Source organism: Cinclus cinclus, chromosome 27 (genome assembly GCF_963662255.1).
Source record: "Cinclus cinclus chromosome 27, bCinCin1.1, whole genome shotgun sequence".
Classification (NCBI taxonomy): domain Eukaryota; kingdom Metazoa; phylum Chordata; class Aves; order Passeriformes; family Cinclidae; genus Cinclus; species Cinclus cinclus.
In genome coordinates this window covers 3,924,394-3,952,103 of record NC_085072.1, presented here as the reverse complement: position 1 = coordinate 3,952,103, position 27,710 = coordinate 3,924,394, and the positions used below count along the sequence as shown (strand labels likewise).

The following is a 27,710-nucleotide window of genomic DNA, read 5'->3' as shown; positions in this document are numbered from 1 at the left end:
AGAAGGGGAAGGGAAGCTATGGAGGGCAGAGACTCACCCCACACCGAACATGGCCTCGGCGTGTTCCCCAATCCGGTCCAGGTTCATGGCTGCGGCTGCAGGGAGAGGAAGGGAGTGACAAAGGTGGACAATGCCAGCCCTTTGTCTTGGCAGGAACCCACAGGAACCAACCCAGCTCCCTGATCCTGTTCCCACCAAAACACAAACTCCATCTCTCCCTGCCCCCCTGCCAGCAGCAGCTGCTGGAGATGTCACTTCTGCTGGAGATGTCACCTCTGCCACCTGTGTCCCCCGGGCCCCTGGGGTTTACTGAGCTGGGTCTGTACCAGGAGCAAAGTGGGAGAGTTACTTGTGGAGTCAAAGGCTGGAGCTGTCCCGTCGGCCGCGCTGTCCTGCATGGGGTAAACCTCCACAAACTCCTTCTTGAAGACAGAGAGCAGGTAGGAGATCCTGTAGTCCAGTCGCACGTTCAGGATGAACTGGAAGCAGCAGGGAAGGAGAAAGCAGAAGTGACTGAGTGTCCTCTTCACACCAACTGCGCCCCTGCTTGAGAAAATCCCATTACACACCCCCATCCCACAGGTCCCACCACTGCATTGGCTCCAACCTGCAAGATCTCCAGGATCTTCAGCTTGGTCTCCATCACCACAATGTTCTCATTCTCAATGCTCCTCCCTCTATCCACTTGCTCCGGGGCAGAGCCGGCGCTGAGGCTGGGGGGGCTGAAGATGGACTGTTTCCTGCTCAGCACCATGGTGGACATCATCTGCCCCACGCCCTGGATCGACCTCCGCACGTTCTTCCCTGCAGAGGCAGCCACAGTAAGTGTGGGTGGAGAGGGAGGTGGCAGAGAACCAAGGAAGGACCCACTTGGACAGGAACATGCTCTAGACTTAATGAGAGAATGAGCAGAAGGCACCGAATATTTCTATTGGCATGGCCAAGGGCTCACAGCCCCATGTTCTACTGCACACCCAGCCACAGCAGCAAGCCAGGGTCTGCTTTTCTTGCCACCAGAACTGGAAAGCACTGGGCAGACCATGGAAATCACCTTCCTGGCCACGAGCAGGGACTCACCTGTCACCTCGTCATTGTAGACCGCCTGCATCATCAGCTGAGGGTTCTGGACGCAGTCGATGATGCCCAGCAGGGTCCGAGTCAGGCGCAGCAGCTCGCTGAAGCTGTAGAAGCCGAAGTAGATGAGGTTGTGGGCAAGGCTGACGACCTGGGGAAGGACAAGGCAGCTCCAGACCTCACTGTCGTGGGGACTGAGCAGAATCCGTGGTGGGGGAGAGCAACATTGCAGGGGCAGTGGCAGCCAGGGTGTGTCACACCCTGCAAGGTGCCAGTGACACCGGCAGCGCCCTCACCTCGAAGGTGAGCTTGTTCTTCTCCTCGTTGGCGAAGGGCACGGCCTCGCTCACCACGTTGTTGAGATAGTCCTCCACAAACTCCATGGTGCTGGCAAACTTGTTCTTCTTGTCATCACGTGAGACGTTGAGGTTGGAGTCGTAGCTGCAGGGGGACACATTGGGGTGAGCTGGGGACAGCAGGTGTCCTCACGCCCCGCTGGCAGGAGCGCTGTCCAGGCAGCTCCTGAGCCACTGTGACCAGCAGTGATGCTGTGACAGATGGAGCCCATTTCCTTCTGAGGGCTCAGACCTACCCAGGTCCCTCCACAAACATTCCCCTGCCACGGCATCTGCCCTGCACTGTCCTTCCCTGTTCCCCAAAGCCATCCCGAGCCCTGGCGTATCTCACTCTTTGATGGTGATGGCTGTGGGGATCTCCGTCCAGAGCCGGGCAAACTTCACGGGCATCACCAGCTCCTGGGGGTCCCTGTCCACATGCACGTGCAGCATGAGGTGGCAGAAGGAGGCACGCAGGTCGAAGGGCAGCATCTCATCTGCCATGCACAGGAAGATCAGGTCCACCCCCAACTGCTGGGAGATCTCCTTAATGGCCAAGTACTGGCGGTCCAGGCACATGCGGGCAAAGAGCTTCAGCTGGTACCTGCCCAGGGGCGAGGGGGAGAGGGAGTGAGGCCGTGGCAACCCTCACAGCCTTACCTGGAGAGGAGGTGCCACAGGAGCATCACCTGTAGTAGCTGAGGACGTTCTCGTCATGGGCATTGCCAGCCCGGGCCTCCTGTGCCAGCTGCCGGATGCTTTTCTCGTGGTGGTCATTGTTCTTGTCCGTCCAGGTGAGCCAAACCTCCTCCTCTGAGTACTCGATGCTCAGGTACTCGTGTGTCTGGGACATCTCCTTCACTGGCCTCAGCCTGCGACAGGAAAGGGGAAATGTGGAGATGCTCCCATGGATGGAGGGGCTGCACCTCAAGTGGTGACAGAGCTTCAGTGGGACCAGGCCCACACTGTAGTGGGTTTCTTGTAGGGTGGGGATAAGGCATTTTTAAGGGTTTTATTTAACTTCTCATTATCCTGCTCTGAATAAACTTAATTCATACCCCTAACTAGAGCCTGTTTCACCTGTGATTGTATTTGATGAGCAGTTTCTCCTGGTTCTTATCCCAACCCATGAACCCTTCGATAAATTTTCTCTTCTCTGTCCAGCTGCAGAGTGAGCAGCTTTGGTGGGTGCCTGACATCCCACCCACGACAAACCCCTGATGTGGAAAACCTCTCCCTCAGCCACTCACTCAGTTTTGATGAGGATGTCGCTGTTTTTAGAGTCCAGCACGCACTTGCAGATCAGCTCCTGGGTGACGGGGATGGCGATGTGGTTGGACACGCAGAGATCTGAGAGATAATCCAGAAACCTGCGGGGGAGAGGCAGCTCTGCCATGAGAGGTGGGCTCCCCCTGGCTCTCCCCTTCCCCTCCCACCCCACAGAGCCCCCACACGCACCGTGGCTCGCGGTTCTTGCGCACCAGGCTGACGAAGGTCTCCACCTCGGTCTTGGTGATGTGCTTCTCCAGCAGCTTGCGGTTGTTGTGCAGCAGGGCCGTGATGGTGTCCTCGGCCAGGATGTCGTAGCCGATCTGGGACTGCATCATTCCGAACTGCTTGGCAATGTGCTCCTGCAGCGGGCAGAGAGGGGCTGTGAGCGATGTCCCCCTGCCCCCCCGAGGCTCCACGGGGTGGGGAGTCACCCCCCCGGCACCTGGTTCTTGCGGTAATCCTCCTGGGAGTGCCGGAGCACGCGGTAGCACAGGCGGAACATGTATTGGTAGGGAGCGTTCTTCTGGTCCGACAGCTCTTCCAGCCTCACCAGGGGCCCTTCCCCGCCCTTGTCCTTGAAAGGGGCCTTCAGGATCCCAAAGATCTGCCCAAAAGCAGAGGTCAGGGCTGTGTCCTGCTCCACACCAGCCCCCTGCGCATGGCCGGACACCATCGCGTGAGCTGGAGGTCAGACCCTCCCCCGTGGGGTTTTCCATCCCTCTGTCCCCAGAGGGGCCCTGAGCAGGACAGGACATCTCCACAGGACATGTTCCAGCCTTGCTGGGATGCAGGGCCCCAGGACCACCCACCTGCTTCAGGATGTTCTGCTCCCGCATCAGCTTCTGCCGCTCCCGGTTGGGCTTGGTCACCACGATGTCCAGCACGTTCTGGCCATTGTTGGGGACATCACTGACAAAAAACACCAAGTCCTCCAGCAGCTGGATCACGAACCTGCAAAGGGACATGGGGTGGGTGGGCTGGGGGCTGCTCGCCTGCCCAGACTCACGTCCCTGCAGTGATGCTGGTTTTGGGACCCAAAGAGCCTCAGAAACCTGCCAGGGGAGCTCCTGGCCAATCCTGCACTCCCTGCTGGAGGTCAATGGCTGGATCTGCAGCCCCTATGGTTCCTATATGTGTCAGGGTGAATGTCTGGGGGGCTTTGCTTGTGGCTTACACCAGGGATTCTGCATTCAATGCTTCTGCCCCCATGGTCACCCCCATGGGGCCCATGTGGTCCAGGCTGGCAGGGCGGAAGCCACTTGCTCTGTCCCACAAGGATCTGTGTTTGCTCAGGAAGCACCAAGAACCCACCCACCTAAAAATAATACAGTGACTAAGGCAGCTGCCCCTATCACGGGGCCATCTCCCACCCCCTCGGATATTTTTCTAGGATATTTTTCTAGAATATTTTTCTAGGATATTTTTCTGGGATATTTTTCTGGGAGGAGCCAGAGCCGTTATCTGGTTTCCTCGCCAGGCTCCTGGGAGAAGCAGGCGTGGATTGGGGTTGTGGGCAGGGAAGCAGGGGCAGCACTGGCACCAGCACCACGCAGGGGCCTCGTCCTGCTGTGGAGCCCTTGGGGGAGCCCAGCACGGCCCCATCTCCCAGGGGTCTTGTACCTCCGGTCGTTCTGGCTGAGGAAACCCTCATTCATTTTCTCCACCACGTTGGCCAGCATGGAGCTGGCATCGTTGGCGAAGTCCAGGTCCCGGATCTCCGACACGGGCACGGAGACGATGGCAAAAGCTTCTTTGTCCTCTTTGGTGGGGCACGTGCCCAGCTGGGAAGCAATGGAGAAGCAGCGTCACACAGACAGGGCCATGCCAGGCGTGTCCCCACCATCTGCCACCACGCCTGCTGACATCAGTGACCCAGCTTGTCCCCCCCCATCAGAAGGGCTGGGGTGGGCTCTGGATGACTGGAGTGGGCTCCGGGTGACCGGGGTGGGCTCCAGGCTGGTGTTCACCCACTCCTTTGGTTCATCCAGGGTGTTTCAGTCCCCAGGTGCTGGGAGGGAAGGAGCACCCTAAGAGCTCTTGGGAAACAGGGAGAGAGGAGGGAGAGGGGCCGTACCATGAGGCGGATGGGCCGCTCCTCATCGATGTCGATGGGCACGTTGGTGCTCTGGATCCAGGTGTTGGTGCAGAGGTGCCGCAGCCTCACGTAGGAGTTCCTGCCAACAGCACAATGTCCTGGCTAGTGACCCCCACAGAGTGTCCTGGCGAGTGACCCCCACGTGGACACGCCAGCACTGCCCTTCCCCCAGCACTCAGCCTCCTCTCCTCATCCCAACCCCCTGCCATACCGTGGCACGAAGGAATCAGTCTTCTGCAGCGTGGTGGGGTCCAGCTCGAAGAGGGAGGCGATGTCGTTGCCGTGGGGCACGGCCACCAGCCGGTACTTGATCTTCTCCCCGGTGTTCCTGCGGCTGGCGCGGCTGCTGCCCCCCTGCACGGTGGGGAGGGGTCTCTGAGCCTGGCTCGGGGGTCCCCTGTGCCCACGGCAGCGTGGGGACGCAGCAGAAGCTTTGCCGGGGCTGAGCCTGGCACGAGCGGAGCACAAGCGGCGTGGATGCACCTGAGCTACGAGGCCCCCCTGATCCAAACCTCACCAACAGCAGTGAAAAACCCCCTTGAACATCCAACTCTCTCATCTACCAAGCATTTCCCCGTGGCCTGGGGAGCCAGCATGCACTGGGACCCTTTGAGAATTTTGGCAGGGTCCTCTCACAGGCGGGACACTGCTCTAAGTGCGGGGCAGGGGATGCTGTGCTGGCACAGTGGGACAAGCTCGGCTGCTGTCCCCTCAGGGGGCTCTGTTTTGGGGCATTTCCCTGCTTTCAGGCCCTGGCTGAGAGCTGGCGTGGTTGGGGCAGCGGCAGCAGCGGTTCTGCTCACCGTGGGTGCTGCTTTGGGCTCAGCCACGTCTCCTTTATAACTTGGGTTTTCCTGAAAAGTTAAAGAGGGAGATGAAAAGCAGCTGTCAGTCCTCCCACTCGGTCCCTCCAAACCCCTGGGGATGGATGGATGGATGGATGGATGGATGGATGGATGGATGGATGGATGGATGGATGGAGTGTGATCCCTATTCCTGTCTTCCCTGAACATAGCATGGAGAGGAAACCTGCCCAGGTGGGGCTGGAGGGTGTGGCCTGCATCCAGTACATGGTGTCCCAGCCCTGGGAGTGGGATGGAAGAGCCCGGGGGGGCAGATCTGGGCTTTGTGTGGCAGCAAGAACTCCCTGGAGGCTCCAGGCTGAGCTCCCAGTGAACAGCACCAGCCCAGGATGGGCTCAGAATGAGATCTTCTTTCCTGTCCAGGTGTCAACAGAGTGTCTTTGGGTTTCAAGTGCCCATTTCAGAGCCCCAGTGTTTACTGTTTTCCATCCTGCAGTGATGGAAGGGCCCTGGGGGTTGCCCTTGGGTGTCTTCTCCAGCTGGGGAGCTTCCCGAGGATGTCCCTGCTGCCCTGGCAGCAGAGCACAGCCCTCAGCTCTGGCAGTGCCAAACACACCCCAGTGCCCAAGAGCACCAGCTCCTTTGTGCCTCTATCAGGAGGCCTTGAGCTGGCCTTAAAAGGGAGCAGAAAAACCTGGCAGTTGGTACTTCCAGACCCAGGTCTGCCCCCACCCTCTGCCAGGCGAGGACTGCAGGATGAGTCACGTCCCGCTCCCAACGCACCGGGCTGTGCCAGTCAGTCCCTTGGCATGGGGTGAGCACAGAAACACCCCAGCCACCCCTCCCGTCCCCCTGGGCCAGAAAAAGAGCCAAACCCAGCCACCTGGGCAAGTGAACCCCTTCACTGGCGGATTCTGGGGGAAAAGTTTGGTCCTAAACCAGGTGAATGATGATGGTGGTCAGGTGTCAACATCTCCTGCGAGCAAGGAGTCGCAGGGGCTCCCAGAGCAGACTGGAGGGGACCAGAGGAAACACTGGGCATCACTCCCTGCCCGAGGTGGGCACTGCCTTTGCAAGGGGTGCCACAGCCCCAGGGCACGTTCCTGCACCCCTCTGCCACCCCTTTACCTCTGCTGCCAGGTAGTTGCCCGTGGCGAGGTGCTTGAAGCGGTACAAGCCATTCCAGTGGCCGGCTCCCCCTCGGCACGGGTCGTGGTGAACCACCTGGGAGAGGCAGGGGAGACAGAGCTCAGCCACAGCAAAGGAGGGACTGGAACATCTCCAAACACCCCCTCCATACCCTCCCTGCTCACCTCCACCTCCCACAGGGCATTGGAGCTGGTGGCCGAGGTGGCCGACTGGCGCAGGGTGGTGCGGAGGAACACGTGCAGCTTGCCCTTGTACTCGTCACAGGTGAGGAACTTCTCCTGCTCAGCGTGGAACAGCCTCACCACGTCCCCCTGCACCACAGGGACACAGGGTCAAAGAGTCCTGGAGTCTTTCAGGTTGGAAAAGATCTCTGAGATCATTAAGTCCAATCTTTCACCGCCATGCTCACTAAAGCATGTCCTGAAGTGTCTGTCTAGTCATTTTTGAACACCTCCAGGGATGGTGATTGTCCTGGGGTGTCTGTGCCCATGTTTAACCACTCAGTCAGTGGAGAAATTTCTCCATGGCTGTCCTGCAATGCATCCATCTCCTCTTGTGACCCCTCATGCTGCAAAGGGGACAGGATTCCTCCTGGATACAGCTCCCAGCTGCATGGCAGGACTGGGGGACCCTGGGGACCACAGGGCACTGTTATCTCTTCCCATCCAACCTCCCTGAGCTCTGCCAAAACTTCCCCCAGGCATCACAAACACTCCTCTGAGCCCAGGGGACAGGGCACAGGCACCCTGCACTGCCACCACTCCCATTATCCATGCAGTGACCCCTCTGCTTCCACCCCCAGGGGATAAATGGATGAGAATCCATCCCTTCCCACCCCTGGAGCAGGCAGAGGCTCCACTCCCCGACATGTTTAAGGCATTAACAGCCCGGGAAGGAGGATGTGGGAAGCTGGGATAAGCACAGTGCCTGAGGATGAAGGGCTGTAAGAGCCTAACAATCCACATCCATCCAGCTGCTTCCTGGAGCACCTCGGCCCAAACAATAGCTCAGCAGGGAAAGTTCCTTTCCCAGGCAACAGCCACCCTGCTGCAGGGCTGAGCAGCTGGAATTGTCCCCGCACAAGAAGCCACTGCTGAAACTGCATGCGCCTGGGGTTGTCCCCAGAATTCAATTGAACACGCTGAGGTTGGTAATTTGTGCCAGCAGATCCTAAAATATCCCAGTGTGCCTCACTGAGCAGTTCTCCAGGTGATGAATTCTCCCAGGAATTACGGCCCTCAAGGCAGGACCTCTTCTCTGCCCTTGTCACAGAGCCAGGTGGCTGCTCACACGTCCTGTCCCCCCAGAGCCTGTCGGGTCCTGCACAGCCAAACCTCCTCCCTTACCCCCTTCAGCACTTCCTCCATGTGGTCGCAGAACTGCATGAACAGGTTGATTTTCCAGCTGGTGTTACAATTGACCGAGTTCACCTACAGAACAGGAGAGCGCGGTCACGACCCCAGAACAAAGAGAAAAAAGAAAAAAGAAGGAAGAAACCCAGGCCCTCCTGTACCTCCTTGCAGCCAGCATTGTCAGCCAGCTCGTAGTTGCTGGCATGCAGTGGCTGCCCGGCGTTCACAGGGTTCAGGATCACTTTGTCTCCCACGACTACCTGGGGAGAAAAATGGGAAAAAGGGAGCAAGGATGAAACCAGGTGCCTGGTGTGGAGCCGAGCCCAGGCATGGAGCTCTTTGCACACCCCTTCAGAGAGCGCTGGGCCCCAAGCTCACGTTATCCCCATTGCTCCTGAGCTTCCAGAAGGGTTGGATGAAGAGCCAGGAGCCCTCGTTGCCGGTGGCATCCAGGGTGACCCGCATGGCGTTTTTCTCCAGCAGCGCCGGCAGCCGTTTGTTCACCGTCAGGTACTTGTTGCTCTTCATGTGCAGCAGCTGGAGGAGCCAAGGGTGGGAGAGCTGAGCAGTGCAGCCCTCAAGGCTGCCCCAGAGCCCACCAGCCCCATCCCAGATGTGCTGGATCCGTGCTGGATCCGTACCTGGATGACGCTCCCGTACTTCACCACGTCCCCGTGCACCTTCTTGTTCTCCGTCTCGTTCTGCTTCTGCTCCATCTGGGCTGCATGCTGCTCCAAAAGGAGAAGAGCTGAGTGTGGAGCAGCACCCTCCTCCCTCCCCAGGAGCAAATCCCAGCAGGGTCACTCACAGCCTTGGCTTTGGGAAGGATGGGATCAGGGTCAGCATCCCTCTGTCCCTCAGAGCCACAGCAGCGAGCACCCAGGAGCTCAGCCCATGGCCATGGTGTGGCCCTGAGCAGCCCTAGAAGTCCATGAGGGCCTTAAATTGAGGACTTCAAAAACTAGGACAGGGACAAAACCACACCAAAATTCCCCCCAGGACAGCAGGTTTTGGGGTAACACTGAACAAGGGTGCTAGGCTCAGGCTGAGCATGGGGGTAAAACACCCGAAATAGGGGCGAGGGTTCTCAGCAACACCAAAAGGAGCCAAAGGCAGCGTGCCAGCGCTGCCATGCCCAGAGCTGGAGCAGGCATGGACCTGCTGCAGCAGGATGTGTCCCCAGGAGTGGAGGCTCAGCAGCCCATCTCCAAAACCACAGAGATTTTCCATGTGCTGGCGCTGGCAGTGGCAGCAGTGATGGGATGTTGACACATGTGGAGCAAGGCAGGAACTTGTTCCCACAGCACATCTGGGAATGACGAGCGAGCGCCGACAGCCCCGGCGCCAGTCTGGGCACAGCTCGGGCAGCTCCAACCCAGGGCTCCCCCAAAATTGTGACAGGGAACAGTGAGGGATGGAGCTGGGAGAGCCTCTGCCCTTTCCCATCCTGCTTTCACCCCTTTCACCTGAGGGTGGAGGAATTGGGAAACATCTGAAACCATGGCTTGGCACTGGGAGGGAGGATGGGGCAGCAGATCCTGAGCAGGTGAGGGCTCTGAATGTGCCTGGTACCTGTCCCCACAGCGTGTCCCTGGAGTCACCTTCCATCCCCACACAGCTCTGGGTGCCACCTAGGGGTGACCCCTCTATGCCCACAGAGCTCTGGGTACCACCCAGAGCCACCCTCCATGCCCATAGAGCTCTGGGTGCCATCTGGGGTCACTCTCATCACCCCGCAGTGATGGCAGCTGCCATCAGGAGAACAAACTCACTACCAAGATATCCCACACTGATGCTGTTCTGGGAGTTGAACAACAACCCCAGGGTGCAACAGGGCTCTGATGGGAGATCCTGCACTCTGGGGTGTTCTAAATCTCCTTCCAGATCTGAGCACCTCCCTCACCACCAGCCAGTGGGGCTGGCACTGGGAGCTGACTGGCACTGATGTTCCCACACTGTCCCTGTCCCCAAGCCCAGGGTTGGAGTGTCAGGGATGCCCACAGGGGATTGGGGAGGACTGGGGGACACCAGCAGAAGGGATGGAAAATCCCCACAGCCTGTCTGAGCTGCTTTGGGTCAAGAGCTTCAACCCACTGGAACACAGCAGTGAGGGGCAGGAGCTCCAAAAGGCAACCACGGGCATGGCAGGCAGGGCTTCTCCACTCCAGACCTGGCTGCTCCTGCCTCAGATGATCATCTCCGTGGGCTGGGAGATGTTCTCAGCTGTTTATCAACCTCTCTGCTAAGGGACAGGCTGGAGCCTGGTGCCTGCAGAGCTCGGCAGGGCTGGGCTGAGCTCCCCACGCGCCGCTGCGGCCGTGAAGGGAAACACCAGGAGCAGCAGAAAGGGGAGAGGAAATGGCAGAATCTCTTTAAGACAAGCCTGAACCAAGGTGCAATCAATCAGGCTCAGAAATGAGCCTCTGGGTCCACTCGTGGCCAGCACAGCTGTGACGTTACAACCCCGGCTAACGGGAGCAGGAAAAAAATGGAAAATGGGGGCTCTGTGTGCCGGTGCCGGCGCAGGGCTGGACCTGGCAGCTGGCACTGCCCCTGTCCTGGAACCTCCAGGGCAGGACACCCTGTCCTGGCACTGCCCAGCTCCCCCTGCCTGAGGCTGAGCTGGGGATGGTGGGGCTGGGGCTGGGCTCCAGGCCCGATGAGATGATTTAGTGAAATCTCTCCCCAGCCTCGGTTTTATGAATCATCGGCGGGGCCTCGCCAGCTGCCTGAGGCCGTTGTGCAATGTTTGATGTGGGCCCTGGCCAAACCTGGGGGAAGCCAAAGGGAGCCTTTCCCTTCCCCAGCCCTTTGGAGCACAGCCTGGAAGCAGGGCTCCCTCCTGCATGGGTGTCCTGGGGTGCTGAGGGGTGTCCTCGGGTGTCCTGAGGTGCTGAAAGGTGCTCTGAGGTGCCTTGGAGTGTCCTGAAATGCTGAAGCATGCTCTGGGATGCTGAGGGCTGCTCTGGGGTGCTGAAAGGTACCCTGGGGTGTCCTGAGGTGCTGAAAGCTACTCTGGGGTGCCTTGAGGTGTCCTGAAGTGCTGAAGGATGCCCTGGGGTGCCCCAGGGTGCAGGGGTGTGCTCCCAGAGCTCCTCTGCCACAGCACCTCTGCACAAGAAGCATCAGGAGGGTGACACAGCAATGGCTGGGCAGGGAACAAGGCGAGAACACAGCTGGGAATCCTTTCTCATCCCAAACCAGCATCACCAGAGGTCTGGATGCCATCGCCCACCCAGCTCGTGGGCACTGCCAGCTCTGCGTCTCTTGCTCCTGCTCACCTGGAGCTTCTGCAGCAGCACCACGTCTGCGATCTTGTCCTTGTCCTGCTTGGTTTGCTTGGCCTTCCAGTACTGCTTCTGGGCAGAGTAGCGGTTCATGGGACACACTTTGAAGAGGCAATCTGGGAACAGAGCAGAGCAAAGCAGAGCCTGATGAGGCTGCAGCAGCCACCAGGGTGTCCCCAGCAGGGACAATGTCCCCGAGGGGCAGGGACACTCCTGGAATGGACCACGGTCCCCCCATCTGCAAGGGAGACACGGCGGGGACTGGTGGGGGTCACGTCACCGTGTGCTGGTTGCTGGGTCGGCTTTAAATCAGGATAAATAATGAGTCCAGGAATTACTGCACTTCTTGGACTCGTGATTAGAAGTGTTCCCATCGGAAATGGCTGTGCTATTTGGGAAGGAAAGCTTCAGGGGGGAGAAGCAGCTCTGATGGAGCCCAGCTGCACCAAAGGAGGAGAGGATCCCGGCAGGAGGGAGGCTGGGACACAATCAGCCACCTCCACGTCCCTTGTCACCCACGGGACACCCTGAGCCTGCAGAAGCTGTGGGAAGAGCCTGTGGTGGCCGTGCCATCAGGACACACTTGCCCATCCCTCCGTGACCTGGATCACCAGCCCTGGATGCTCCGAGCGCCCGTTCCCGAAATCTCTGTGTCAGCAGCTCTATTTCAAGATCCTAAAGGATGCACAAGACGCATCCCAGCTCCTCCGAACTCCCCCTGCACTGCAGATTGCCCTGATTCGCCTGCTTTCCCCCAGGATGGTGGGCGGGAAGTGCAGACATCCACGGCCAGGCTTGGGGAGCTGAAGCAGGAGAGCAGATGTCAGGACACAACGAGGCTCTCACATCTCCCAACCCCCTTCCCAGGTTGGAAGCTGTGCGGGACGAGGGCAGGAAGGGCTCTGCAGCCTGAATCGCCCTAATTATGCCTGAAATAGCAGCCCAGAAAGTTCAGACACAAAAAAGAAAATTTAAAAAAAAAAAAAAAAAAGAAAAAAAAAGTCCCTTCCCTGGCTGGCCGCGGGCCCGAGGCGCCGGCGAGCGCGTATTTATTTACCTGGGAGTGCCGCTGGGGCAGCGCCGAGCGCGGTTCTCACCGGCCGGGGCCGCTGGGGCAGTGCCAGGTTTCACATTTCGTTTCGCAGCCCGCTTTGCCAATGGCACATCCCGTGCCAAGCAGCCGGAGCAGCCCGCGGGGCCGGGGCAGCCGTGCGCCCCCGCCCCGAGCACCTGGAGCGCTCTCCATTAAATCGCTAATTAGTGGGAACTGCTGCAAAAGGTGCTGGTGGGAAGGAGAAAACAGGGGGTGGTAAGGAGAAAAAAAAAAAAAAAATAATAATCCAGCACGGGGGTTGTAAAGCCTGGCTTTGAGCGTGCCCTGCCCGTGGGCTCAGCGCTGAGCCCGGTTTTGCAAGGAGGGAAACTGAGGCACGGCGGGGCTTGCGTGCAGAAAATCTGCAGCACAGCTTGTGTTGGGAGGCCGAGATTTTGGGACTTGGGTCGAAGAGCTGCCAGATTTCTGCAAGATGGATTGGGGTGGAAAAGAAGGAAGGTGAAGGAAGTTCCTGCACCAGCACTGCCCAGAGGGAGCAGCTCGGAGGGTGATGTGGGGTTGGCCTGCCAGGACCCACAGTGGCTTTGGGAGCAAAAGGGGGAAAAAAATCCCATCCAGAGAGGCTTTGGGGGCAAAACAATCCCATCCAGAGAGGCCTGGGGGACAAAATAATCCCATCCAGAGAGGCCTGGGGGACAAAATAATCCCATCCAGAGAGGCCTGGGGGACAAAACTTCCCATCCAGAGTGACTTTGGGGGTAAAACTTCCCATTCAGAGAGGACTAAAGGGCAAAACTTCCCACCCAGAGTGGCTTTGGGGGCAAAATCTCCCATCCAGAGAGGCCTGGGGAGTAAAACCTGCAGGTGACTCCTTCGGGGACAGCAGTGGCACAGCTGCGGGTCCTGCTGCCCCCTTTTCTGGCAGGGTAGAAGCTTTTCCTGACATGCCTGAACTGGGCTGGGAAGAATCTCAGCAGGGAGAGAAACGAAAAAAAAGAAAAAAAAAAAAAAAAAAAGAAAAAAATTTAAAAAGCAAATAAGTGCGAGGTGTCGAGCATCTCTCCGAGGAGCCGCGGGCGGCAGAGCCGGGCAGGAACAGCTCCCAGGTGGGTTCTGGCATTTCCAAAGAACCGTTCGGAGCTGACCTCGGGAGGAGGGTCCTGTTTTCCCAGCGGGAAGCCCCGGCACGACCAGTGTGCGGCTCAGGATAGGGCAGGGTCCGGCCACAGGATATGGGGACGGCGACAGCGCATGAAAATCCCCTGCAGCCTCTGGCCGGGAGCAGCCCCAGCCCTTGTTTCCACCTCGCTGCAGGCGATGGCTATCGAGCAGGGAGAGCTCTACCTTTCCGGCCATTAAAACAAACGCCTGGATATCCTGATAGGGAGTGCGGAGAGCAGGGCTGAGCCGAAAAACCTGGGCCTGGAAAAGAGATTGAACCCACACGCACACAGCCGGGCAGGGGGAAGGGGAGGCTGCTGAGCATCCAGCCCCAGGTGGAAGTCTGGGAATGGAACTGCACGGGGCTGGGGGATGCTGGAGGTGCTGGATGGGTCGTTAATTAGACCCATGAATAAATTAATGGCAGTAACTCCCATGGAAAGGCAGGTTGGTGGGATCCTGAGAGAGTGGAAAAATGGATGTCTTGAGCTATTTTGGGGTGTTGGGGGAAAGGATGGTTGGGTGGTAAATCCACCCTGAGAAAAAGGTGGAGGCACAAGGCAGAGTGGGGAACTGACACTTTTAAAATCTTATTTCAAAGAAGACATAAAATGACAACAAGGGGATGAAAGGAACAGCTGCCCTAAAGCAACCCCAAACCCAACACCACAGTCATGGGTTTGGGGAGACCTCCCAGCTCTCTACACCCAGGCTGTGTGATCCAGGCACTCAAATCCTGCCAGGACAGGGCCTTTCCCAGAGCGTGGAGCACTCTGAGCTCATGGGGCAGTCAGGAACACACCAGCACTTCCCAGGTGGGTGGCAGAGCTGTGCCCCCTGCCCCAACCTTGGTGTGGATGTCCAGGGCCAGGACTGGCCCCAAAGCTGCTCCCACCCAGAGTGATGGAGCTGCCCCATCTTACCTCGGAACTTCTTGGGGGGGTTGTCCAGGTCTCCAGCCGCTGGCTCCACCACGCACCGATCGTCCACCAGCCTGAGAGGGACAAAAAGCAGGAGCAGGGTCAGGAACACAGAGGATGGGTCAGGACAGGAGCAGGGTCAGGAACAGCAGGATGGCATCAGGGCTGAGTGGGCAGAGTGGTTGGGCCACCATCACCTGGCCCAGAGTGATGCAGGCTGCACCTCCTGTTTCCCACCCGTAAATATTTTTCAGGAGCTGAGCACCCCTTCCCTCGGTTCCCACTGCTTCCCTGGGTGTTTTCCATGCTGTTCCCTCAGGCACACAGGGCTGCTGCAGCAGTGAAAGACCAGGGAAGGTTTGTGGCCGTCACTCCGAGCCCTTTGCTCCGTGACCTGTGCCAGAGGGGACCCTGCCCTGCCCAGCTCCCCCCTGGCACACAGAGCTCTGTTATTGCACCCTTAATCCAGAAAAAAAAAAAATTAAAAAAAGGGAGTTCAGCTTCCATTGACCAGTTCTTCTCTGGCTGGGAACTCTTCCCACTGGGACACAGAGAGTGCACGTGCTCTGGATGGAGGTGGCAGGGCCCCCCAAACCCAGTTATTAATTATTATCTGATCAGAGCTGCAGGCTCTGCCCATCAGATCAGGGCTCCGTGTCTCCTCCCTGCCCACCTCTGTTTTCCCAGCATTGAGCAAAATCCCTCAGGCTTGGCCTCGGCTGCTGGGGGCTGATTTTGGGACGGATGGGACGTTGCTTTTCAGAGTTAGCGAGAACAGCAAAGCAGAGCCCGGCACGGGGATCTGCCCAGAGCACAGAGGGGTGAGCATCACGCGAGGGGCTCCGTGTGCTGGGAGCTCCGTGCGAGGCTCCCGGGGGAACTGGCTGCTCCAGCAGGACAGGCTGTACCCGCTCGGCCGCTTTCCCCAGCCCTGGGAAGCCGGAGCAGCAGGAGAAACTGAGAGAGAGAGAGAGAGGGAGAGGGAGAGAGAGGGAGAGAGAGAGAGAGAGAGAGAGAGAGAGAGAGAGGGAGAGAGGGAGAGAGGGAGAGAGGGAGAGAGGGAGAGAGGGAGAGAGGGAGAGAGGGAGAGAGGGAGAGAGGGAGAGAGGGAGAGAGGGAGAGAGGGAGAGAGGGAGAGAGGGAGAGAGGGAGAGAGGGAGAGAGGGAGAGAGGGAGAGAGGGAGAGAGGGAGAGAGGGAGAGGGAATCGTGTCCCCACCTGTGAATGTGCCCGCAGTGCTCTCCCGGAGGGAGGATGCACCGTGGGACGGGAAGGCAGGAGCAGCCTGGAGCAGGGAGGTGCAGCAAAAGCAAAGAGGAGCCTGCGCTGTCCCTGACACCCCCATGGGACTCCCGGTGTCCCCAGCAAACCAAACGGCCCGAAAATGGCTGGACGTGGACAGGCTGCTCTGCAAAGGGCTAAAACCCAGGCAGATCCACCCCACCCGCAGATCCAGCTTCATTCTCTCAGCCCAGCCGCTCTCTGGAGGAGGAGAGAATTCTTTTCGCTTTGCAGAGAGGAATTTGGCCTCGGTGCTGATGGATGGGGACCCCGGGGACCCGGTGCTGCCGTGTCCTTGGTGAGGAGGCGTGGGCTGGCACCGCGTTCTGACACCCCTGTGCTCCTCACGGCTCCCCGGGGCTGGGGAGAACAGCCTCAGATTTCACATAAAGAGAGAAAAAAATTGCCCGGTGGCAGCAGAAACTTCAAAACAATTAGCAAAGACCTGGAAGTTTGGAAAACCCCCAAAGCCACAAGCTGCGGCCAGACAGGGCTGCCCTGACTTTGTAAATGCCCGTGGGCAGCAGCGTAGGGGATCTGGGGCTGGCCAAACACCTTTTCCTTGAGTTGTGACAGCAGAGAAGCAGCCAGGGACATTCCCAGGTTCCTGCAGGGCACAGAGCCTTGGGAGAGCAGGGAAAGGAGAAAAACTAGAGTGGCTGCAGCACCGCAGGGAATGTGCAAAGCCCCAGACCGGCCCTGGTGTCACTCGGGGCAGTTTTGGTTTCTGTTCTGCTATTTTAATGGGGTCAGGGGATACCCTTGGGATGCGGTTGGGAGCAAAAAACACCGAGGGCTGAGGACACCAACCCACGGGTGGGGCTCAGGGAGTGAAGCCTGACCCTCAGCACATCCCCAGCTCCCATCAGCACCCACGAAGGCAGAAGGGCTCCATTCATCTGGGCACTTTAAACCCCTAAATCCTCCACTCTTATTGCTGGAGGTCTCTGAGGAAGTACCTGACCTGCCAGGTTTCTTTTCAGCACGGGAGCCTCTCCCTGCTGCAGTGGTGCCCCGTGCCCGGCATCCCCTCTCCACCGGGCAGGATTAGAGACAGTCACCTGCCAGCCTGGAAGTCTTAATTAGTTAACGATCTCAAGGCACTTTCAGCATCTTTAATCCCAGGATTACCCGCTCGGCAGGAACGCGAAGTGTTCTTTTTATTAAAGTGATACTCTGGGCGAACTTTCCTGAGTTAAAAAATTACTGAAAATAAAATAAATAAAAAAAGGATTCTGACTGAGTGGACATGAGTCACCTGGGAGGCTGCTGGGGCCGGGACACGCTCCCGCTAAAAACCGGCATTCCCGCGGTGGGATGGGCCAAGGGAGCTCCCCAAAGAGCCGCGGGGATGTGCGAGAGCACCTTTTAATGGGAAAACGGTGTCCAAGCACCGGGAGGAGGAACCTGAGCGAGGCAGGAGGCGGGATGCACCCACGGAATGTCATTTAGCCATCCCAAATTCCTCCCCCCCACACGCCGGGAGCAGGAGGGGCGGGATCCAGCACTGATGAGCTCCTCAAGGCGAGGGCGAGCATCTGGCTGGCTCTTAGCCCCGGAGTCCTCACCGCGTTTCCAGCGGAGCTTCCTGGTGCTTCCAGAGCCCGAGCACAAAGTGATTCCCTGGGCCGGGGCCAGCGCGTTTGGCCTCGTGCGAGGCAGAGCCTTCCCCGAGGTCAAGGCAGAAAAATCCGGGGCAGCCGGACCCTCCCGACCCCTCCCCAGGGATGAGCCCCAGCTGGAACCCTCTGGGCTAGGCAAAAACCTTCCCCAGATGCGGCACAGATGATGCTAAGGGGAGCTGGGGCACGCCGGGGTCCAGGGGGAGCTCTGGGAGAAGGGGAACCCTAATACAAATCCCAGCAATCGCGGAGGTGAGGAAAAGGAGGAGGAGGAAGAGGAGGGTGATGAGAACTCGTTGTTGGCCATTGAGCCCTCTGGCACCCGCAGGGTGGGCGCTGCCCCAGGGAGGAGAGAGGAAAGTGAGAGGGGCAGCCACAAAAATGCAGCTTTTTGGTGCTGTCCCGGTGCCAAGAGGGCTCGGACTCCTCCTCCTCCCCCCGGCAGGGACAGGTTCATCCTGAACCGGCGGAGCTGGAGTTACCCCTTAACCAACTGCATCTCCCCGAGCTGCTCCACCCCGAAATCCACCTGCAACCACAGGTACAGGTGTTGTTTCACCTGAAAGAGCCACCCGGCACCCAGCTGGGTTTGTCACCGACCCTTCCCCTCTTCGAGTGCCCGTTCTGAGCCCCTGAAGGGTTCTAGGAGCCTGGCAGGGATGTGGCAGCACCAAAATCTTCCCGTGTCCCCAAAGCCACTTCTGGCCACTCCGATCTGCCCATCCCGTGCCCTGGCACCACAAGGGTCACTCCCAGGCCGCTGTGACCAGCTCTGAGCCCAGTTCTCCCTTCCCAGGACACTGGTTTGAGCTGACTCGAGCATTTCAGCTGGTTTGGGTATCTTGGCTCGGCATTCCCACCGAGCTGAGCCCCACGCCCGGCCCGGGATGTTTTTCCTGCTCACGAGCAAACGCCCTCTGCAGAGAGGGGGTGAAAGGGAGGGTTCGTGCCTGGCGGATCCCACAGAGAGATTCGGGGAGCAGAGAAGCCTCAGGTGGGAACTGCAGGGCTCCCCTCACCTCCACCTCATACCCCGGAGACCCCCGGGACTGCTCCACAGGGATGTCACAGCATCCACCCTTCATGTGACACTGGTGATCAACACCTGGGGACACTCCGTGTCACCCCATAAATAGAGGATCCCATGCAGACCCCAGGCGATCCCAGAGACAACCCCTCCACAAGGAAGGATGTCAGGAACTCTTCCACAGGGCGCCCTCGTGGGCCGGCAGAGCTGTTTGCCTTGCAAATGAGCTAAGGAAGGTCCCTGTGGCAGGAGAGCACTCTCTCTGAGTCACCTGGTCCCTTATCACAGGAGTGATTTAAGGTGTGGTTGGGTCTCCCAGGTCGAAAGGCACCAGGGAAAACAATCTGGGGGGGGGGGGGTTGGGGATAGAACCTGCAGGGAGCAGAAGCCTGGGAAAGTGGGGCTGCCCAGCAGAGAATGTGCTGGGCCAGGAGAAGAGGCTCCTGCTCTTCAGGTGCTTCTGAGGAAGTCTGTAAAACAAAACAGGAGAAAAAGTCTGGCAAAAAGGGGGATGTGAGGGCCAGAGCTGCAAAGAGATCAGAGCTCTGAAAAATCCACGTTTCTAACTGAGTCACTGGGACATGTTCAGGGGACAGCAACCAGTGCCGGGTCCCTGCAGAGCCTCCTGCAGACCCCATTTCCAAGAGGCCGGAGGAGTGCTCAGCATCCCCTGCCTGGGGACAGCTGTGACACTGGGACAGCTACGAGGAGACCTCTCCAAAACCACCCGTGGGGATGTGGGAATGACTGGCACAGACAAGATGCACCTGCAGGACCTGCTGCCCGGTACTGTGGCTGCACACACGGGGATTCTGGGCACTCCTGCAGCCCATTTCTGGGCAGCCAGGTGGAGGGAACCCCGGTGGGCACCAGCCCAGAGGCCGCGCGTGCCCGGCGGTGGGTGAGGGAACGCGTGTGGGCGCAGGTATGTGCAGCTCGGCTTGGGCACAGGCATGTGGGAGCAAGTGCATTCAGCACAGATTATAGAGCCGGCAGCTCCTGCCCCAGGAATCCCATCCAAGTCAGCATTCCTGCCTGAGCTCAGCCTCTCCTACACGTAGCAGCGTGGGGCAGGAGAGCTGGCACGGCCCCACATCCCCCAGACCCGGGGCTGCGGGCACGCTTCGGGGTCCTGAGCCAGAGTAAGGAAAAACCACCCGAGCTCCAGGGTGGCCCTGGTGGAACCTTTCCTGTCACCCACCCTGTCCCTGTGCCAGAGGGGACGCATTCCCAGGTGGATGCAGAGGGCACCGTTGGCACAGGAGCGACACGGGACAGGTCCCCAAGGTCTCCACTCCTGTCCCCAGGCTAGGCAGAGAACCCCCGGCCCAGGGAGCTGTCACACCCCGGAGCTGGCACTGCTCTATCCCCCAGCCCCTGGCAGCACTTGGTAGCCATGGGCAGCCCGTCTTGGCGACCCTGCAGCGATTCCTGCTGGCCAGCGGGTGTGTGGGACACTGAGGGGGACAGCGGGAGCCACCGCTGTCTGTCCGCGGCCAGCAGCCTCCAGCCACACTGCACAGGGCTGCGGACACAGAATGACCCAGTGCCCAGGGGGGCCCGGCTGCCCGAGCTGTCACCCTGGCACGTCCCCGTCCCCACTCCACCGAACCCTCACGCTGCTCAAAGCCATTTCACCCTCCAGCCCCTCAACGGGGGGAAGCAGCTTCTGGCCAGGGGAAGGAGAGCTGAGGGTCCCTCCAGGGCCACATCCTGCCCCTGACAGCAGCTGGAGCCGGGGCCGAGCCCGGGGTCTCCCTGTTCTCCTGTCCAGCATCTCTCCCTGCCCCCGCTGCAGCCCCCGGAGTTTCCCGGCTCCTTTTCCCACCGCGCTCCGGCTCAGCATTCCCGTCCCATCCCGTCCATCTCGGAATCACCGTCGGGCGGCCCCGGGAGCCCCTCGCTCACCCCAAGGTGCTGATGAAGCCATTGACGGAGCCCTCGGCGTAGAGGGAGACGATGTCCCCGATGTGCAGGAAACTCGACATCTCATTCATGGTTACCCTGACCCGGCGCGGCGCCGCTTCCTCCTGCAGTCACCTTCCCGGGCCGAAATCCAGCATGGGCGAGCGGGGCCGGGGGAAGGTCCCTGCTCCGTGGGGGCGGAGGGGGTCTCTGCTCCTCGGGGGGACGATCCCAGCCCGGCTCCTGCCGCCAGCAGCGCCGGCAGCGGGACGGGAGCGGAGCCCAGCGCACAAGTTTTACATGTGCCGGGCAGGAAGGGAGCCGGGCAGGGAGGGAGGGAGGAGGAAGAGGAGGAAGAAGAGGAGGAGGAGGAGGGGGCGGGGGATGAAGCTCAGCTAAGGGTCCGCATGGGCTCTGTCGGTCTGTCCGTGCCCCGTCCCGCACGGCTGCGCTACCTGCGGCCAATGCAGCGGGATCAGGAAGTCGCGCCGGCAGCAGCGTGCGGGGAGGGGACCCGGGGCCGCCCGGGACGGGGGGGGCGGCGGGAGGCCCCACCCCGCACCCGCCTCCCGTCGGGGGGAGCCGGGGGTGCGGGGGCTGCGCGCCCCGGTGCCCGCGGGCAGCCCCGGCCCCGCTCCCCCCCCACTCCGGCTCCGCGACCCCCGACCCTCGGAACGAAGCTCGCACCCCCCCCCGCCCCCCAGCCCCTTTCGGGTCGCTCAGCCCACCACAGAGCCCCCAGTCCGGGGTCTTGCCGCTCTTGGAGCGGCCCCGGGTACTCGGGGGGGGGGGGGGGGGGTCGCGGAGGGCCTCCCCACCCACCGCCCGCAGCCATCGGGCACTGCCGGGAGTCCTTCCCTGTCCCGCACGCCCCCTTGGCTGCAGCCCCCTCCTCAGGTGACAGCCCGGGAGCCGCGGGTCCCCGTCGCTGTCGCCGTTCCTGCCCGTGTCCCTTCGGCCGGAGCGTTCCGGGACCCCGCACCGCCCGCGGCACGGAGAGCCCCAGGTGAGGCCAAGGCGGCTCTCGGTGGATTTCTCTGCCCCAGGCGAGCGCTTGCGGTTTCCTGAAGCCCAGGTGGCTCCTGCCAGCTCGCCGCTCCCTGCAGGGCCAGCTCGCACCTGCTTTGCCTCTCACCAGCGCCGTCCCCTCCTGTCCCCGCAGCGGTGCCAAACCCTGCCCGTCCCCCGCATCCCCCGCCGCGGTGACAGCCCCGGCCCTGAGAGTGGCACAGGGCTCAGCCAGCACCCAGAATGCCACATCCAACCCCTCCATCACCGCCAGCAGCTGTGGGCAGGAAAGAGAGACCCTCACCCTGTCCCTGCACTCCTTTAAGGAGCTTTCCCAACACCTCCAGGCTGGGCCAGCTGCTCTGGGCTCCCAAATTAATACTGGTGGGAAAGGACCATGTCCTCAGAGCATCTTCTGGACAGCACAAGTGACCCAGTTCTTCACTTTAATTAAAACTTGACTGCTGTAAAAACAATATCGGGAGGGAAAAAAAAAAAGAAAAAGCAGCATGATGCTTTTCTCATTTATTTCCCTCCTGTCCTCTTTTCTTGCAAACAAACACGGGTTTCGGGAATATAAACCTTGCCCTAAATAGTGATTTTTTTTTTCTTCTTTCCACTAGGAAACGGACAGGTCCCCTGGCAGAACAAAGGGAAAAAAAATTAGTGCAATTCCTCTGGGGGGAGATGCGAATTCAGGTCCATCAGGATTAGCTGCGTTTTCAGCACAGGACAAATTTAGAAGCCTTTATCTCAGGGCAACAGAGGGGGAAAAGAGAAGATCATGAGGAAAAAAAAACACCCACCAAAAAACAACTCACTGCTTTTAGAAGCAAATGAAGGTTTCACAACAGGAGCTCAAGGAAAGCCCCAAGGAACCAAAGACCAGAACTTCATGCCCGGATCAGATGCTCTGAGCGCAGACACGAGAGGTGCCTCAGCTCAGGGGCACCATGGCTGAGCCACACCAGTGCCACCAGCCTCACCGGGCATGGCTGGGCAAGGAAAATCCTCTGGGAGTGCAAAAAACCCCACGGCACTAAAAAAAAACGGCACCTGGCCTGGCTTCTGCCACTCAGGAGGAAGGGGAACAGCAGGACTGAGCCTCTGGAAGGCTCCATCCCACCCATGGCACCACCGGGGTGGTGACAGTGCCCAGGGCTGAATGTCTCAGCTCAGCTGAGGGTGGGGAACCCAGAATATTCCAGGAGTGTCACCCTGCCCACTGTGAACGGTGACACAACATCCCCAAATCCACCCTGGATGGAGCTGGGAGGGATGAAACCCTTCCCAGCCTCCAGGCCAGGACAGGAGAGCTCTGTCCTTGGGGGGGGTGGGGGCACAAATAGGGACCCCCAGCACCCCGGGATTGGTGACAGCTCTGTGCTTGTGGAGAGCACAACCAGGGACCCCCAGCACCCCGGGATTGGTGACAGCTCTGTCCCTGTGGAGAGCACAGCCAGGGACCCCCAGCACCCCGGGATTGGTGACAGCTCTGTGCTTGTGGAGAGCACAGCCAGGGACCTCCAGCACCCCGGGATTGGTGACAGCTCTGTCCTTCTGGAGAGCACAACCAGGGACCCCCAGCACCCCGGGATTGGTGACAGCTCTGTGCTTGTGGAGAGCACAACCAGGGACCCCCAGCACCCCGGGACTGGTGACAGCTCTGTCCTTGTGGAGAGCACAGCCAGGGACCCCCAGCACCCCGGGACTGGTGACAGCTCTGTCCTTGTGGAGAGCACAACCAGGGACCCCCAGCACCCCGGGATTGGTGACAGCTCTGTCCCTGTGGAGAGCACAACCAGGGACCCCCAGCACCCCGGGATTGGTGACAGCTCTGTCCCTGTGGAGAGCACAACCAGGGACCCCCAGCACCCCGGGATTGGTGACAGCTCTGTCCTTGTGGAGAGCACAGCCAGGGACCCCCAGCACCCCGGGACTGGTGACAGCTCTGTCCTTGTGGAGAGCACAACCAGGGACCCCCAGCACCCCGGGATTGGTGACAGCTCTGTCCCTGTGGAGAGCACAACCAGGGACCCCCAGCACCCCGGGATTGGTGACAGCTCTGTCCCTGTGGAGAGCACAACCAGGGACCCCCAGCACCCCGGGATTGGTGATAGCTCTGTGCTTGTGGAGAGCACAACCAGGGACCCCCAGCACCCCGGGATTTGTGATAGCTCTGTGCTTGTGGAGGGCACAAAGAGGGACCCTAGCAGGTCACCAAGGTTTGCCCCCACATGAGCAGCAGCACAGGCAGGTGGCTTCAAGGCAAGAAAAATGGATTTTCCATGGGAGGCTCAGTGGCTCTCGGCTGCCCTCAGCGTGGCTGTGCCCACACGCAGCCATCCCCCTGCCCACCCTGCGTGTCCCCACTGTGCACAGGCTCCTTCGGATGCTCCCACCTGCAGGGACACTCCCTGCATGGGCTCTGAGCCCGTGAGGAGCTGCCAGCAGCCTGCAGTGCTCAGGTGAGAGGTAGTCCTGGCCACGGGAATTCTCCTGGTGGCCACCTCACCGTGCCAGCGCTGACCCAGGCCCCGGGGAGACAGTGCAGTTTAAAATAAGAACATTTCCTTCCTTCGCCCCTACTTTAAGCCGTGTGATAAATAAAAACTGGGAGTTTCTGCCTCCCGGAGAGGAAGCGTCTGCGAGGAGGCAGCCAGTGAGTCAGGCCAGCAGAAATCATCGCTGCTCCTGAGGCACAGCCTCCATCCCATCCCTGGCAGGGCCGGGAGCCACATTCCTTTCTCATGCTGAAATTGCTCCTTTGAAGGAGCTGCAGGGTCCCCTCCCTGCCCCAGGCCCCCGCCCTGCCCGCGGGATGCTCCCTTGGCAAAGCTCCCCTTACCTGCCCACCTTTGCCACGGGGAGCCTGGCAGGGAGCGCTCCCTGCACTGAGATGGGGTTGGATTCCCAGAACTGATCACCGGGGGTTGAATCCTCGCCCTCCCAAAGCTCCACAGGAACTCGCTTGGAGCTCAGGTTTGTCCAGAAGCCTTGGGAGCAAATGCATGCAGATGGAGGGGATGGAGCAGGTGTGCTGGCTGGGGAGGGCAGGTGGGTGCTGGTGCCCACACAGCTTCCCAGCACCCTGCCAGGACCCCCTCTGGCTTCTGGTCCCCTCAGGAATCCCAAACCAAGGCCGGCAACTCAAGGGTAAAACCACTTGGAAGAAGAAGGAGAAAAATAACTGTGGCTGCCTTTGTTGGAGGAGGAGGGACGGAGACACTCGGTCCCTTGTGCCGGGCAGAGCAGGGAGAGGGGCTCAGCTGAGGGTCAGGCAGAGGAGGGGGGTTCTCGGGCCAGGAGGGGAATTTGTTCCCTCATCCTGCTGGCTCTGGATGCTCCCTGACCCCGCTGTTGCCCCCCAGACCCAGCACAAAACCCGTGTGGAGCCTTTCACACTGCTGCCCTGTCCTCCCAACCCAGAGAGAAACAGCGTCAGGGCTGGGACGGATAAAAGCAGGACTGACCCCAGGCCAAAAAAAAAAAAAAAAAAAAAAAAAGGTTGTTTCAATCCCATTTCTTCTTCTGAGTGAGGATTTCAGAGCCCAGAGCAGCTACTGAACAAAGTCGCTCCTTTGGCACAGAAAACCCACAGGGATGAGAGTGAGCCCCCAGATCTGCTCTGAGCTGCGAACTCAAACCTCCCTCTGCAGCGGCCGCTTGAAAGGCACCCCAAGGTCTGCGGGGGAAGGGCTGAGCCCCCTCGGGTGATTTCATTAACGGAGGAGACGGGAGCAGCTCCCTCCTGGCCGTCCCATCTGTGGCCCGGGCGGCTCCGGCGGCGGCAGTGCCAGCGCTCCCGCGGGAGCAGCCGCGCTCCCCTGAAATAGCTCTCAGACTGGATGACTTTGGCCCACATCCTCAAAGGTGTTGAAGCTCGGGGTTACCTCGGGGCACCTGAGCCCCCCACACCCACACAGGGAGGGCAGGAGGAGCTATGGGAAGGAGGCGAAGCTCGGGGCGACGTCGTGGGTCTGGGAGAGGGAAAAAACCAGAGGAATTAGAGGGTAAATTCCTCCAATCCCACGCTTCTCCTTGCTGTCCATACATCCAAACCCATCCTGCTCCAAGCAGGAGCTGAGAAAAAGGGAAGAACCCCCCACATAAACACTCCTTTCCTCCCACTCTCCCTCCTGGGAAGGGTTAAACGACGCTGGCATGGAAGACACTTTGTACTTGGATTTAAAAATACAGCCAAAGCCCCGGTGGCCCAGCGCCATGCAAGGCACAGGTATATTTCCACACTCGAGCCAATAACCTTCCCCGAGGGAAATTTAGGCTTTTTATGATTAAAAGGGGAAAAAATAATAGTGGGGAATTAAATATAGTACAGAGCGCGAGAACAATTAGCAGTTGCTGTTAACGACACCGGGCCAAGTTTGGGACAAACGGCGGGGTTGGGGACGGCCAGCGGGTGACACGGCACGGAGGGATGCTCGAGCCTTGGCAGGTGGCCCTCGGGGGTCCCCGCTCGCCCCAGCCCCCTGGGAGGAGCCTGCGGGGTTCGGCCACACCTCACACGGGCAGAGGTTTTTTTTCTCCCCGGGGTTTATCGAAAGCAAATGGAAGTGTTTGCACAGGCTTGTAACTTCCCTAATAAGCAAACACGGGTTAATTGGGAGGTGGAGCAGGGGCTGGGGCTGCCAGCTGTACCCTCAGCCCGGGCCAGGAGGGCAGGATGGGTGAGGGAAGAGCCCTGTTCCTCATTTCCCATCCCTTCCCTCAGCTGCCCAAGAGGTTTTGCACTGCCCGGCTCTCCTGGCTCTCCGGCCACCCGTGTCGTGCACCTCGGGTGTCACCTGTGTGCAGTCACCTCCAAAATCCTCCACAGCTGTGCCCCACATCTGCTGCTTTTTTGCCCATCGCAGTTGCGCCCACGCAAGAACAGCACTGGTGGCTGCTCAACCCCACACAATTTCTATCCCAGGAAAAACCTCATTTGTCATTCAAGGTCTTCTCCTGTGCATTAGAGCAGGACCCAGACTGGTCCCATCAGTGCTGGGCAGGGCTTTGAGCAGCCTGGAAGAGTGGAAGGTGTCCCACGGCATGGGATGAGCTTCGAGGTCCCACCCAACCCAAACCAGTCTGGGACTCCATGACAAATGGGCAGATTTTCCAAGCAGCTCCAGTGGCCCCGAGCAGCTCTGGAATCCAATCCCACAGCGTGCCCAGCCCCTGAAGAAACCCAAAGGGCTCCAGCACAGCCCCAGCTCCAGCAGCCAGGCACGGCCTCTCCTCCAGCAGCAACTTACAGATGGATTGCCAGGCCAAGCCGCGTTTCCTCTGCTCCCAAGTGGGCCACGCCGCCCTCTCATGTGGCCTGTGGTCAGCACACAGCCGTGAATGAAAGCACATCTTATCAGAGCCCGGCAGGAAATGTGCTCCAGCTCCAGCCTGGGCACGCAGCCCGTGGTGCCCTGCCAGCACCAGGGCAGGCTCAGCTCCATCCCAGCCTGAGCTGGGCTTTAGGGATGCTGTCGCAGGCAGATTTTAAGCAGGGGTACAACAGTGAAGCTCATCTTGGGGAGGGTCTGCTCTGAAAGGGCTCACGGGAATGTCACCGAGAGAAGGGACGGAGCCAGCCCTGCCCTGGCTCCATTTCTCCCAGTAAAATCCCACATAAAATGGCTGAGCTGCTGTTTTTCCCCTCCTCCCTGGCGTTTTGAGGCAAGTTAGTGCCAATCAGCCTAATTACAGCCCTCGCTAAGCAAACCACACGCCTTCCTTCCTGCTGAGTGATGGGCTGGGAAGCGAGTGGCCCAGGGCCTGCTGCCTCCCTGGCTGGGTCAGGCCACCACCTCTGTCACACGGGGATGTCCCTGAGGGGTGGGGGGACACGCAGAGGCTGCTCCCTTTGGAGCACACCCTGCCTGGGCTCCTCCAGGTGACAATATCAGGAAAGGGTGTGCCAGGTTGGAGCACAGCTGTTCCTGCTGGGATGGCACTGGAGATGCTCAGGGCAAAGCTGGAAGGGACCCCGTGGCCTGCTGGACCCCATCCCATTCCAGCACAGGCAGGAGTGCCCTGGACACCCTGCACATCCTGCTGCTACAGGATCAGGGAGGGTTGGGTTGGGTTGGGTTGGGAGGATCTTAAAGCTCATCCCATTCCACACCCTGCCATGGCAGGGACACCTTCCACTATCCCAGGGTGCTCCAAGCTCTGTCCAATCTGGTCTTGGACACCTCCAGGGATCCAGGGGCAGCCACAGCTGCTCTGGGCACCCTGTGCCAGGGCCTCAGTACCCTCAGAGGCAGGAATTCCTTCCATATTATTCCTTTTGTGTACATATTCCATCGCCTCAAACTGGGGACTGGGTGTGCAGTAACAAATCCTCATCAGACACATTTCCACCCTTA

General features: G+C 59.7%; 1 protein-coding gene across 1 annotated transcript in view; it reads right to left on the bottom strand.

Moving 5' to 3' along the window:
- ITPR3 (inositol 1,4,5-trisphosphate receptor type 3) overlaps positions 1–20,429 on the bottom strand; it is a 36,946-nt gene extending 16,517 nt beyond the window's left edge. Inside the window, exons 1-24 of the mRNA XM_062509679.1 lie at positions 20,341–20,429; positions 14,506–14,576; positions 11,362–11,483; positions 8,722–8,808; positions 8,459–8,617; positions 8,242–8,340; positions 8,075–8,158; positions 6,893–7,039; positions 6,708–6,803; positions 5,580–5,630; positions 4,988–5,130; positions 4,756–4,855; positions 4,302–4,462; positions 3,491–3,632; positions 3,124–3,285; positions 2,868–3,040; positions 2,660–2,779; positions 2,099–2,281; positions 1,762–2,013; positions 1,371–1,515; positions 1,078–1,225; positions 608–804; positions 350–479; positions 38–95 (exon numbers count right to left, since the gene is read on the bottom strand). Coding sequence (XP_062365663.1) covers positions 38–95; positions 350–479; positions 608–804; positions 1,078–1,225; positions 1,371–1,515; positions 1,762–2,013; positions 2,099–2,281; positions 2,660–2,779; positions 2,868–3,040; positions 3,124–3,285; positions 3,491–3,632; positions 4,302–4,462; positions 4,756–4,855; positions 4,988–5,130; positions 5,580–5,630; positions 6,708–6,803; positions 6,893–7,039; positions 8,075–8,158; positions 8,242–8,340; positions 8,459–8,617; positions 8,722–8,808; positions 11,362–11,483; positions 14,506–14,576; positions 20,341–20,429 — 3,119 coding nt within the window. The remainder of the gene's footprint in view (positions 1–37; positions 96–349; positions 480–607; positions 805–1,077; positions 1,226–1,370; positions 1,516–1,761; positions 2,014–2,098; positions 2,282–2,659; positions 2,780–2,867; positions 3,041–3,123; positions 3,286–3,490; positions 3,633–4,301; positions 4,463–4,755; positions 4,856–4,987; positions 5,131–5,579; positions 5,631–6,707; positions 6,804–6,892; positions 7,040–8,074; positions 8,159–8,241; positions 8,341–8,458; positions 8,618–8,721; positions 8,809–11,361; positions 11,484–14,505; positions 14,577–20,340) is intronic.
- Between the last annotated feature and the right edge of the window lie 7,281 nt (positions 20,430–27,710).